Source organism: Toxotes jaculatrix, chromosome 16 (assembly GCF_017976425.1).
Source record: "Toxotes jaculatrix isolate fToxJac2 chromosome 16, fToxJac2.pri, whole genome shotgun sequence".
Classification (NCBI taxonomy): Eukaryota; Metazoa; Chordata; class Actinopteri; family Toxotidae; genus Toxotes; species Toxotes jaculatrix.
This window is the reverse complement of record NC_054409.1, coordinates 18,832,178-18,845,798: the sequence shown is the minus strand read 5'-3', so window position 1 is coordinate 18,845,798 and position 13,621 is coordinate 18,832,178. Positions and strand designations below refer to the sequence as shown.

General features: G+C 40.1%; 1 protein-coding gene across 2 annotated transcripts in view; it reads left to right on the top strand.

Annotated features, from left to right (window-relative positions):
- Window positions 1–7,631, top strand: part of ccbe1 (collagen and calcium binding EGF domains 1) — a 30,127-nt gene extending 22,496 nt beyond the window's left edge. Inside the window, exons 7-11 of one of the 2 annotated variants that reach the window (XM_041059560.1) lie at window positions 1,022–1,130; window positions 2,448–2,587; window positions 3,924–3,959; window positions 6,473–6,508; window positions 6,872–7,631. In XM_041059560.1, the coding sequence (XP_040915494.1) occupies window positions 1,022–1,130; window positions 2,448–2,587; window positions 3,924–3,959; window positions 6,473–6,508; window positions 6,872–7,147 (597 nt within the window). In that variant the 3' untranslated portion in view covers window positions 7,148–7,631. The remainder of the gene's footprint in view (window positions 1–1,021; window positions 1,131–2,447; window positions 2,588–3,923; window positions 3,960–6,472; window positions 6,509–6,871) is intronic. The other variant, XM_041059559.1, reaches the window with a different exon arrangement.
- The last annotated feature ends 5,990 nt before the right edge of the window (window positions 7,632–13,621 follow it).

Below are 13,621 nucleotides of genomic sequence, written 5' to 3'. Positions count from 1 at the left end.
AAGCATTATAGCACTTTATTTCCTAATAAAAAAAAGAAAAGACTGAAAAAACACTGAAAAACTTCCTTTTTCTGTAGGTAGTTGATTGTATGTGTGAGTTGGTGGGTAGTTTGTGTGAAAGCAGTGGCAGAACATTTACCTCTGTGTAATTGCAGGCATCTGAACCTATCTGAGTCTGTCAACAGTGGCACTCAACACCTTCAGCTGTAACACATGATGTATTACTTCCAGCTGTGTGGTCTGGGTGCTTCCACAGCTGTACTGTATATGCCTCTTTTTTCTTAAAGTCAATATGTTAAGAAAACAGGGAAAATACTATAAATACTTACTATACGTTCTACTACATTAGTACAGTATATGAGTATATTCACATTTATTCATGTCATAGGATGTTTGAATTCAGGATCGGTTCAAACACCTTTGGTTAAGGTCACAGGCTACAGTCTTGCATAATACTTACTGATCAGCAGGTGAACCTGTGTGTGTGTGTGTGTGTGAGTGACCATATGCTTGAAAGTCTGTGCGCATGAATTCTGATTTGTCGGCCTTTGCAGCATAGCAAGGCCTTCCACGTGTTTCCCTCTGGGATTGCCAGATCCACATGATGTTATACAGAGATCAAAGATAACTTTTCCCAAGGATGCCACTTTGCATACAGAGCAGGAGCTCTCCTGGTCATGCTGAATAATGTAGAGGGGTTGCCTGGCCCTCCATCTGTCGGGGTTACAGCTTGTAGCACGGTGCAGATGGAAGATCAGCTTTCATCTTTGCCAGGGCACATAGTTTTAACATAATTTTACTTGAAGTTGACCCTTCAGTGTTTAATTTTCTTGTCCTGTTTGCCAGTACAGAACTTATGAATCATTGTCTGCAAAACCATCTTAGGAATGACAGCCAAATAACCAAATTGAGCATTTATGTAGTTGGATACTTGATATCACTTCCAAATGAAGGGGAAAAAAGACATGAAACAATATGTCTTAATGTTGACTATTTGGTTTGTCCTTAATCCTTTTTAAAGATGGCCATGCTGTCAAACAGCGCTGACGTCCCTGAGCAGATGACCAGCGAGAAAATCCTGACATCCCCCATATTTTTACCAGGGCCTCCAGGTCTCCCCGGCCCTCCAGGTAAAACACATACAACTAAGAATAATAAAACTGTGTCAGACTCTGCATAAGGAAACTGGCCTCCATCCAGCATGGATAGTATGAAACAAGAAGAATCTACAGCCATGTAAGCAGCCCTATTAGACTGTGCTTCAGCATAGCTGTGCTTTTAAGCTAAATTCTAAAGTATGCTGACAATGAGAATGCTAAAATGATGTTTCGCTGGTATTTATGATGTTTATTACCAACTGTTGTTCCAATGTACCCAGTAGATGTTGAGTTAGTTGAGTAAGCAAAAACTTTGACCTGATGGTGTTTCCAGAGGAAGAGTCAGTGGTTTATGACTACAAACATTTCATGGTTGTGAAGATGTTTCAGTCAGAACCAGAGTGGTGGACTGACTGACCGACCATCATTGCCATGTTTGAGCCATACCACTAATAATGGTTAAAAACTAGGGATGCACCGAAATGAAAATTTTTGGCCGAAACCGAAAACCGAAAATGAGGAAACCAAGGCCGAAAACCGAAACACCGAAAGAAATTATTTTGCCAATTATTAGTACCATTGCATTAATGGCTATGACTGTGTACTAACCTCATTAAAATTACAAGGCATTGCGATTACATAAATTAATATGAATGTTTCAAAGAATAAATCAATTTAAACAAGATTCTAAAATTAAATATGGTCTCTCATAAAAACACAAAGTGCATATAAGTCAAGTGCATTTTAAAATGTTCGCTGTAGGCCTACAACATAATAGTGTATCAAAACAAAGTTTGCCATAGTCCATATGTTAACCGTAGGCCTTTAACAACAACAAATGCACCAAGAGTTGCAGCGCTTTAAGTTTTAAACTTCCTTGCCTTTAAAAAAACGTCCGCCACAGACGGAGTGGGCGTGCTCGGAGGGATTTTCCTTTTCTGCGCTGCATTCCTCTCATATTCAGCACAGCGATCGAGACGTTTGGATTTCAGGTGATAAACCCGACGTGGAGAGATTCTTTGCAGACGCGCCCCCTCTTGAAATTTCGACAATACGTTTTGCAAATCGCTATCCGTGTGTCTTCCTCACAGTTACTGAAATACGTCCACACGGCGGACATGTTGGCCTTTCCAGACACGCTCGTACTGGCCGCGGTTTCCGCTTGCGTCATCACAACATCCTGTTTCGGCCATGTTGTTTCGGTGATAAAAGTCTTTCGGCCGAAAGCCGAAAATGCACTTTTGGCCCATTTTAGGCCGAAAATTCGGTGCATCCCTATTAAAAACCATTAAATCAGTTATGCAAAAACCATCATTTCTGGTTCATTAATATCAGTCTGGATTATTTCAGGAGATCCAGGACCAGAGGGCTCTCCAGGACTTAGAGGACTGTTGGGGCCCCCTGGCCCTCCTGGTCCCAGGGGCTTGATGGGGCCCATTGGACCCACACCAGACCTGTACCACATCAAGCGTGGCCCTCGGGGACCGGTGGTCAGTTGATATGTCCTACTTTTCTTGACAATTATAGTAATTATTTTTTAAGAGACAGCTTTACTCAGCATTTTATATAGGATTTAATTTGTCATATGCCTCATATTTAACAGCACAGACTTCTGAATCAGCAAGTATGAATGTGTGTGTGTCTGACTGTGACCTGCTGCAGATTTTATGGGGTTCCAGGTTTTACTCGCCAAAGTAATTCAGATAATTTAGTAATCCCGCATCGTGAAACAGGGCCCAGGAGAACTGTGATTGATTTATCTGCATGAAGCAACCAAGTATCTCATGTTTCATTTGACACGTTTGAAAAACACACAAAACTCACCCATTTAAAGATACCCTCTTTGCAAGGTGGAAAAGGATGACACATGGTAATGGCTATAACAACAGAGGACTGAAGCCATTTACAGCTTTAGTTGTTTTCTTTGGCTCGCTGTGCAGCACTGAGTCTTGCGTGAGTGTGAACCCTCCGTGTTGAAGTGTGGGATCTGAATCAAGAATGTGCAGGATGTGTGTATTTATGCAGTCTCGTTATTGATAAATCAGACTATCAACACCTGCATCAGTCATATCACAAGCTGCATGAAGCAAGAAGTCTGGAAGTGTTTTTACAGCAGAGAGTGGTCTATTGCTTTGTATGTGTGACGTTTGCATGTGTGTTTTAATTTACAACTTATTCTATTCATGGCCTGTTAATATATTTAATCAGTGCACAAGTGGGTGAGGTCTGACTAAGAGGGAGTTGTCCTCTTTTCACACAAAACCCTGATTAGATTCTGAGCACAGTTATGTGGTTTGGCAGCCAGGCCTCATATGTTTGAATGCATGTCAGGGTTTCAGAGACAATAAATGTGGGATAGTGTGTGACTCAGAGGCTTGACAATGATCTGAATATTGGCCCTACTCCTTATACAGTGTCGTCACACTTCTTTAACGATGATTATCCCAGGAAGGAGATCAAAGCGCTCCCTGACATCAAGCTGAAGTCACTTAGAAATGGCCGGAGGGCAGGCACAGAGTTAATCTCAGATGATCTCTGCTGGTGGAGCACAATGAAGATGTCAGTTTTATTTTTAAAAAGTTTTAAAGTAGATGTGTCTTCTGGGAAAATGGTGGACTGAACATGAATAAATTTATGTTTAGCTGTAAGATACAACATCAAGTCATGTGTGTATCACCTGGCTAACAGACAGAGAATCACGGGTTTCTATGCACCAATGGGCTGTCACAGTATCTGGTCCACCTGACTTTGGAGTGTGAAAGGAAATTGCCATAAATAGGCAAATGTGTTTGAAACAGAAATGAAATGCTTTTTTTTATTTAACAGGGGGCACCAGGAGCACCAGGAAAGGATGGTCTAAAGGTGAGGTTGGATGTACCTTTGACAGTTAATCTTTAAATAGCTGTGTGTTTTTTCTATATGAGGCTACACAAGTCTCTTTTTCAATTGCAGTCTGTAGAGCAGGGGTCCAGCGTACTGCCCCTCAGGCAGAGAAGTCATAAATGTTGGCATCAGAATTTGACTCTTGGCTCACTGACTCTTATCTCAAAGAAAAGAAACCAAAGCTGGTGCAGAAAATTTGAAAGTACCAAGTAGATTTATTTGGCTCAACTGCCAACACCGTGTCTGTCAAAAGATATTTCTCAATAGCTAAACTGTTTCTCAACTTCCCAGGTTGGACAGAGTAAAAAGCATGAGGCAGGTGCCAGGATACTCACAAATCCTCAGCTGGATGCCGCACAGGCGGAGTTAGTCCCTGAAGATCATAGGATCACTTTACCGCAAGTTTCTACAAGTTAAGAAAGGAAAATTAGTGTCTCAGACAGTGGTTTGCACAATTTTATGTACAACATGAACACAAACAGAACACTGTCAGTCGGTATATATGTAGCAATGTAGGTTCAAATAATTGTAGCTGGTACAACAGCATCTTGGAAACATTCTGTCAGAGGATCACTATTTAATTTCAGCGAGGTCATCTCCATTGATCATGATTTCTCTCACCTGCAAACAAGTTTCTTCTGGATCTCAAGCCAAAATTCACCCAGTTCACAAAGACCTGAGGCAACCCAGTAACCCAGTAACTTCTTCCTGACGACCAATGTGAATACCTCTGGGTTATTGTGGTTTATTGGAATATCATATGGAGTACACAAACAGTGCCTTTGGCTACCGGGAGGTAGTAACCACTTTTCAAAAGGCTAACTGAAGTGTTTTTCTCTGCTGTTCTCTGGTGGGATGCCTAAGGCAAAGTGTTAAAAAAAAGAGGCTCCAGCAGATGGTTAAGCCTCAGATTAAGGAGGCACAATGCAGATCCCATCTTGGTTACAGTGAGATTTGTGCTTGCATTTTTCACATTTTTGGCATCAAACCAGATTTGCCCGTACCTTCTGTCTCATTTTTGTGTTATTCACAGACAGAAAATCAAAGACCAGCTGAGGTCAGGAAAACACGGTGACATCTTTGTTGTTTGCAGATAATGTAGAGACATCTGCAGGTAAAACACATATAACTAAAGCTGAGTTGGACATTGGTCCTTTCTTGTTTAGATGAAAAATGCATCTGTCCCAAATGAAGATGCTTAGCTGTTTTTCAATGAATGAAGGTGCAAATAATTTGAACATCACTTAAGACTGTGGCAACAGCGGTGGTACAAAGATTAGCCACAGAACAAAGGCCTGTTGAAAATGAGAAGTTGAAGCTCTGTGATCCTGCATGATGTCAGACTCAGTTTAGACTGAAGGCAGCCAGCTGAGGTTCAGGCAGCTAATACGTGGCAGACTTTGAAACATTATCAGAAATAAAATTGACTGTGATTAGACAGGAATCTGGTTTAGATGCTGTAACAAAACCTGCTTAGAGGATTTGCAATCTGTGGCTAGTTGTGGATTATGTATCACAGCATAACCTGTCAGTAATTTTGATCAGAAGAGATTTTGTTACCTGTCATCGAGAGTGACCAGACATCCGTGGCACACTCTTCTTCGTGGTGTGTGACACATAAAAGCTGAAGAGGTTCTTGTCTGTTCTTAGCTTGTGGATCATATGGAACAACTTAGGTGCATCTGCCTTGTTGACACAGTACCTCGGTATTCTTTCAGTACAGCTGGGATGTTTGTGTGGATAGATTGGAGGGTGATGGTAATCTGTCTCACTGAGTTACAAATCCAAACCATCTGCCAAAACACTCACAACCCCTGTGTGACCCTGAGCCTGGCTAACAACCACAGTAGTCAGGTCAATGTGTGTATGCTACCGTAGGTCAGCGGGCTGCCAGGATACTTCACAGTCAGGCTACATTTACATTATGTTATATGTATTGTATGAGCAGCCCTTTTTTCATTCACATACACAAGACACAGCAAGGAGTAGTCTGATTTTTTGGGAAATACACGTCTTGGCTTTCTTTGCAAATAAGTTATAAAAGAAGATTGATGCCACTTTCATGTCTGTGCATTAACTACAACAGGGATTCAATTAGCTTAGTTCAGCTTAGCTCAGCTGAAACTTACTTGATGAGCTTTAGATGTGACGTTTAAAACTTTGGAGACAACCAGGTTAGCTGTTTCCCCCTGCTTCCAGTCTTTATGCTAAGCTTGGATAATCACCTATCAGCACCATTGCCATTCTTAAGACATAGATGTGAGAGTGGTATCGATAGTCTCATCTAACTCTCAGTAAGAAAGCCAATAAACATATTTCCAAGAATGTCAAATAATTTCTTTAACTGACCATCTGTGGTTACTCTCATCCTAATCTCATCTTTCTCACTCTAGCTCCTTGAAAAAGTTCTATAATGAGACTATCATGAATTCCTCTCATGCTTTTTTTCCATTGTAATTCATCTAAACTAAATATTTGTTTTGTTTCCCCAGGGGGACAGAGGAGCTCCTGGGCCTGTCGGACCACCAGTAAGACTCAAGCAATCTATACTGAAGCCACACAACTGTAACTTGTTTCTACTATCCAGAACAAAAGTTAAACTAAAGCGTGACTAGAAAACAGATCACTGTGGACTGGACATCAAACTCAAAGTAAACAGTATCCTGTAGAGAGTAATCATTATGGCCTTAGATAAACACTGATGGTGCTAACATTAACAAATCATGAGAAAAAGTTCAGTAGCCATTGTCCACTGTTATACAGTCCATCGATCAGCTGGATGCAGTGTTTCTTTAAAAATGAGAGTAAACTTATAATTGAATTTATCCAAATAATTAGTAAGATGTTTGAATAAATGTTTGCTTCATCATTGTGTTGTTCTTACGCCCCAGGGTCCTCCAGGCTCCTTTGACTTCCTGCTCCTTCTGATGGCTGACATCCGTAACGACATCGCTGACCTGCAGACCAAGGTGTACGGTCGACCGATGCAGTCTCCAGGAGAGGACTTTGGTGCAGTCCCTGACGGCTGGAGGGACACCCAGGAAAGTCTGGATACAGGCTCAGGCGAGGACTACAAGGAACCTCCACCTAGAACAGGTGGAGGAAGCAAGAGGGCCAAGAAGAGGAAACCAGCACAGGACAGAACAGACTTTGACTGGAATATTTAAATTCTTTATGTCAGGTGTAAATATTGAAGCGGTTTCCTTCTTTATTTAACTGTTTTTAAACAGAATGTATATGTCTTTTGATCACAGATGTTTATTTTTGTATGATATACAAGATTATGTGTGACTATTTTTTAACAAAATGAGTAGACTGTGCAAATGCATGTTTTTTTTTAATTTTATACTTTCAGAAACATATGGTTCCTTCACAGAAGAATAAACAAGTCTCTCAAGAAAGCCGATTGCTCCTCTTTACTTTATGATACTGTGTGTGTGATTCTGTTTAACACAAATAGAAAGAAAGTGAGCCACTCAATACATAAACGATTATTGACGCAACTGTTGGATGGCTTTTGGGTGATACTGTAGTTGGCTGAAGTTCTAACATGATGTGATTTTATTCTCCAGCAGAGGGAGACCTTCTCAAAGACAAAGTCCCTAACATATGCTTAATCATTCTGATGTGAAAAGGATAGATTTTCAGACTCTTGACTTCTCCACAGAAAATAGCAACAGAGCTGTTGCAAACACTGGAAATACAACACTGGAATAATAGTGGGTTCTGTGAAAAAAAATTATGTTGGAAATTTGAAATTAAAACATGTTGAAATCTTGATCTTTAATCAGTGGTTTCGTGAAGGACATTCTTTTTCCTGTGTACAGGAAAAATAGATAATCTCAGATGAAAAGATTGTGGTGTTTGAAAATTTATTAACAGTATATAAGCATTTAATGACTTTTTTAAAGCACAATATACTGTAGTTATAGGCAGGTATAAGGAAATATTTTAATGTTTATTAGTGTACAGCCTCAGTCAGAAATGATAGACATCTTTTATACTATTGTATTTTGCTATGTTAACATTCACTATCCGTTTAAACACCAGTAACCACTGGTGTTAACCAGCATCACTGAAAAAATGCCTTTCAAAATATGATTAATCTGACAATGCTTATAAAATCATATAGTGTAACTTTACACTATTTCTTGCCATTATCCACAATAATGAGCTTTGTCTCCCCACTTATCTAAAACACTGAGGGATGTGAAGTCATATGCAGTCATAGCTGGAAGAGGCTGAGCAGCTGCTGGGCTTTTGATGGCTTTTGGATGTAGTACAGCCTTTTGCTGAAGTCATAAACTTTGTAGTTTCGCTCCTTTTCGTTCACCTTTGCCTCTGCTACTCATAACTTATATTTATCTCCCTGTGTCTTAATTTGGAAGAAGAGAAGTTCCAGATATAATCTCAGAAGCTTGACCAAAACAAGGTGATGTCATTTTATTTTCATGAATAACAAGACCGGGCAATAAAACTTTAAACATCCCGCTCAAGAAACCTTCAGGCTTGTTTATCAGCGCTGAGCCAAGGCTCTCATGTTGTAAATGCTTTCCAAGTACTTCATCAACCACAGCAGAATAAAGTGACTTACCACATCTGTTAAGTGAGTATGGGAACTTTGATTTTATTTCTCACATTGTTTGTCTAATAATTAAAAACATTTACATGCGATGTAGCATCAGCAGGAATAGGTCCGTATGTGTGGAAGAAAGAGAAAACGTGTCTCGAGAATTATCTTAAACTAGTCTCTATTGCTCCATAAAATGCCCACATTATGTGATCCCCATTTCCTTTTAATGTCACCTTTAGTATGTTGGAAAACTTTTGCTCTGAAAGAATGTGTTTCCTCCAGTACAACTGTGCCTGATGGGGTCATTCAGTAACCCTCTAAGTCCACTAGGTGGCAGTCATTTCGCAGTCATATACAGCATGTACTGATGACCGATTATGCCGCTCTGACTGGTGCACAGCTCCCTGTGTTCAATGAACTCATTAAACTTTGCAGTGTAGTTCACAAAGAGGCACATGAAGATAATCAAAACACAATCACAAATAAAGTTTTGTGGACATGTTCACCCAGCATGGGTGATGTCTATTTTCTTGTTTATGTTCAGACTTAATGACATTAGATGTTCTTATGCAACAATATTTAACATCTTTCCTCACAAAGATTCACCTGTCTCTGACAGAGCAATTATTTTAACCACTTTGTTTCATCAACTGTTTTTTTTAAATTACATTAAATAATCAAATAATATCCACTGTATGTGTTGTCAACTAAAATTAAACAAACTAAAGCATCAGAATAATTATCAATATTATCATCATCCCAATTCATGTAATTCAAAACAAAACCTACACATGCCAGGGTTCCTTTAAAACAGTCAGATGTCGCTTTCATTAAACACTACATCATTGTTAACATGTTGTGTATTTGTTTCTTAATGAGTCCGTTTTCAAAGAAGGGTGCATGTCATAATTTGCATTTGATTAAAGAGGGACCGAAATTAAAGTCCTGTGCACATCTTTTTAACAAGGTCCTTGCGTCCAGAAAAAGAAACAAACAAAAAAAAAACAACTTGGCAATATATTTCTCCAAAATCCCTTCTGGAAGTAATTAATCACCATCATACAAGGGCCAGCCTTAAAAGATTTCAAATATTTGCTGAAGTGCCCCCTTGTTCCTAATTATATCTCCCTGCTTGTCCCCCTCATTATTTAGAACTACCCACAAAAAGATGCAGCACTGAATGGGAACTGTCACACACCCAGCCCCCATCCAAAGAAAATGTTATATAGCAAATGAATGAGTGAGTTACTGTGCTGCAATAAAGGCCTTAATGAGGTAATTTTATTAGTAGCTGCTGCCCAGAACTGCTGGAAACAGATGGAGGAAACAAACAGAGAGAGGCAGCATAGAGAAAATTAGTGTTACCCAATTCATTAATTAATGCATTAGTGTGGGCAACAAATTAACTGCCCCAAAAATCCTCCATTCACTGAAGATTATGATGAAAAAAATACATTGTTGCCCTCCAACGTAATTACAAGACAGTGCAAATTCAATTCTAATGAGGCGAAAGGCACCCCCTTAACATGCATCCCCTATTTCCCTCTCTAAAAGGGCTTGCTCTTGAATTGAGGCCTAAGTTTAAGGAAGTACTGAGAGTGAAGGAGACAATAATGAGGGATCGGCCTGGCCCTAAGTGCTTTATATGCTGCAAACAGGTAAAGAGGATTGAATGGTTCTCTTTCTGGGACTCCTGGGGGGCCTGTCTTCCCAGCACAACAACACTTGGCCCTGAGAAAAGGGTCCGCTGAGGAGCCTGGAGAGTGAATGGACCTGTGCTGCAGTGGGTCAGACTGAATGGCCACAAGTTCTTCAATGATTACAAACTATGTTGTGCCAGCCTGGGCTCCACACATGTACACAAACACAAGCGCACACACTCACACAGAAACACATGTAGACAGCCCTCACCCTTCCACCTCTGCCTCTCATTGAGTTATCTTTACTCAGGCTTTGTCTCCTCTAATTGGAGCTGATGAGGGACTAATTGGTAGCTTTTTTTACAACACCCAGTACTTAAGCAATGGCAAACCGAGGGAGGCAGCATGAGTGGAGTTAATGAGAGGCTTTGCACAAATAAAAGATTTAGTATGGGCCTGTTTCACAGAATGGGAGAAAAGGAAAGTTGAGGATATCTTTTGTGTCCTCCACATCTTTCACTTATGTGCAGGTATCTGAAAAGAAGAGGGAGTGGTGAAGGGCACACAGTGGTTGCTGAAACGCTGAGCACTTGTGCGCATAAAGGGATCTGTTCTGTATTGTTTGGGGCCCATAGTTTAGTGTGTCTGTTAATAATGAGAAAGGGCTGCTCCTCAAATGAATGTGGCAAAGTCCTTAGTGGACAATAAGTGCCCTCTCTTCCCTGGACCACACTGGACTATGTTGAAGCAATCTGAAATAAAGCTTTAGTCCTTCGGCATTGTTGAGGGTGAGTATGTGGCCTATGTGCACAGAATTGAGCCAACAAATAATACAGCCACAGCTTCAAAATCCTTTGACTATTATTTCAAAGAATCATTAATCAAATTAAAAAACTGGTCTTGATTATAATGAATAGGGCTTGAGCGTCTCTTGTTGGGTGGACATCTATCAAGTTTGCTATTACAGATATACTGTAAGAAAATTAGCCTCATTAGACAGTAATTTAGTCTTAAAAATCATGTTCTCTTGGATCAGTTAGAGATTTGCATCACGGTGGCAAACTTAAGAGCACATTAGGTTCAACCACAGGACATTTCCTTAGCATGCTGTCATCTCAGCAGCTATTTTGTTCATGTGATAATAGTTTGCTTTGTGCTTTTCAGGTATAAATAAACACCATGAGGCAACAGGCTTCATTTAACTAAGCCATGGTGTCACACCAGGAGGTGACAGGCCACTCTCCCTTTCCCCCTAATGTGACACGGGTAATACAAACATCTTTAAAGGCCCAGATCTTGCCAGAACAAGTAGCCCCATACACAGCAATAACACAAGATGGCCTACAATAAACAGATCAAGTGGAGGTGAGGTAGAAAATGTTAAGATTTGAGATTCATCAGTTAAAACTGGGAAAGGGATTAAAGAAAAAACACTACACTCATGGGTATAGACTGATCAAATGGAGACTAAGTAGATCCAAGCAATGTAGTATTATTTAAATTTAATGTTAAACATCAACAGAACGTGCTCCAGTGAATTCAGTACACAACAAAACTCAGATCAGCTTGCTGTCACTTCCAAGACACATTTCCTACAGCATCGTGTAATTCACTGGCCAAATATTTGTGCTGACTCATGTGATCTGCTATTCACAGTCTCAGTGACCCATTAACATCCTACAGGTTCCCATTGTTCACCTCTAAATGGATCCATTAGCATTGCTATTGTTATTTAAATCTTACATTTCCTAACAAAGAGTGTGGTTTAACTTTCTAATGAGGACTTCCTCAGACAAAGGACTGAGGCCTCTATTTTATCTGCTCCCTAAATCCAGTGGGAACTTGTTAGAGTTTATGAGTTTCAAATGTGAGTTAGCATCTAATGTATAATTTAATGTAGTCCACTAAGAATTTCTGGAGTGCTTTTGGATATTACAGACTTTCTTTTCCTTTTACAATTTGTCATATAACTGTTTACTGATGAACCAACCTAATTGTGCCACAGAGATAACTGATAGAAATCTTCTCCTAATATTTACTTTTCAGAGTTTCATGCAAACTACTGACTTTATACTCACATCATGTCTAACTGGTTCCTTGTACCATTTTATGAGGTGCTGCTTTTCTTCTGTTATTCTGGTTCAGTAAAACATAATTAAACTTTCTGTTTTTGTATGTGTGTGTGTTTGTCATTGATCTTAATCCACAATGGATATGGTGAAGCAACCATGAAGTGTTTCATCTAAAAAGAAATGAGTAAAAGGCATTCTGCTCTGGGAACCACATCTACTGTGTAATTGTGACTGAGTGGTTTGTAAAGGTAGAGAAATGATTCAGTGGTTAACACATGCAAAGCAAAAGGTCCCAAATAGGCCTGTTCATATACTGTATGTATGAACACGAGGAATATATATTCTTTCTGTGCAAAATTAAGGCAACATTACACGTTATTGCTATAAACTAATGGCTCTTTGCTGATCATTTGCCAGAATAGTCAGAATCCCCAGATTAGTGTCACCACAATAGCCTGTTTTGTTCAGGGGTTCGTTTCTGAACCAGTAATCACAGGCCCTCACAGAGTGATGCTACGCCTCCAGCGGCAACGGGAGGAAGCTGGTGAAAGTAAATAGAAAGCGAGTGGACCATAATTGTGTCATTTCCCCTCACCCGCTGAGGCTTTCAGACGGCAGTGAAAGCTCCTGCAGCCGGCATGACTTTGTCAACTAACCTTTGACTGACCTGATGCAGGCTTATGCGCCGATCCAGAACAACACAGGTCATACAGCATCTGAAAGGCCTGAAATCACCACACAGATTTTCCACATGGACGTATGTGATATGTTTGTTGCTTTTGTTACTAATTCAGGTTTCCTATAAACATATATAAACAACGTATAGTACAGCAAAGGAAATAGTATACCATTTCTTCTTTGCTTGTTTCCGTAGCCGACTTACTTGCCTGGTAATTGAAGAGACAAACTGAAACAACTGGGGCAATTAGCTGGCTTAGTGTAGATGTATAGCTCAGTGGTTTTAATTCAGTTACTTTCTTTCTTTCTTTCTTTCTTTCTTTCTTTCTTTCTTTACTTATTTATTTGATTTATTTTATTTTAAAATTCAAGTTCTAAAAAACTCTAAAAACATTAACGCCAGGAAATAACCCCCACCATTAGAAAGCCCCCCCACAACCATTGGGGTGGGGGGGGGGGGGTTCCTAATGTCAGGGGATTTAGTCATTCTTCTGCCCCCCTCACTACTACGCCCCTGCTTACACCGTGTCGCTGACAGCGCTGGGGGCCCTTTTGTCAACGTCAGCTGACAAAAAAAAACGGGAGAGCGAGACAGAAAGGACGAAAAAAAACCGTCCAATGAGAAAACGCCCTGTTGGCCCTACAGGCATCCCGTCATGCTCGTGGACTCAGCGCTAC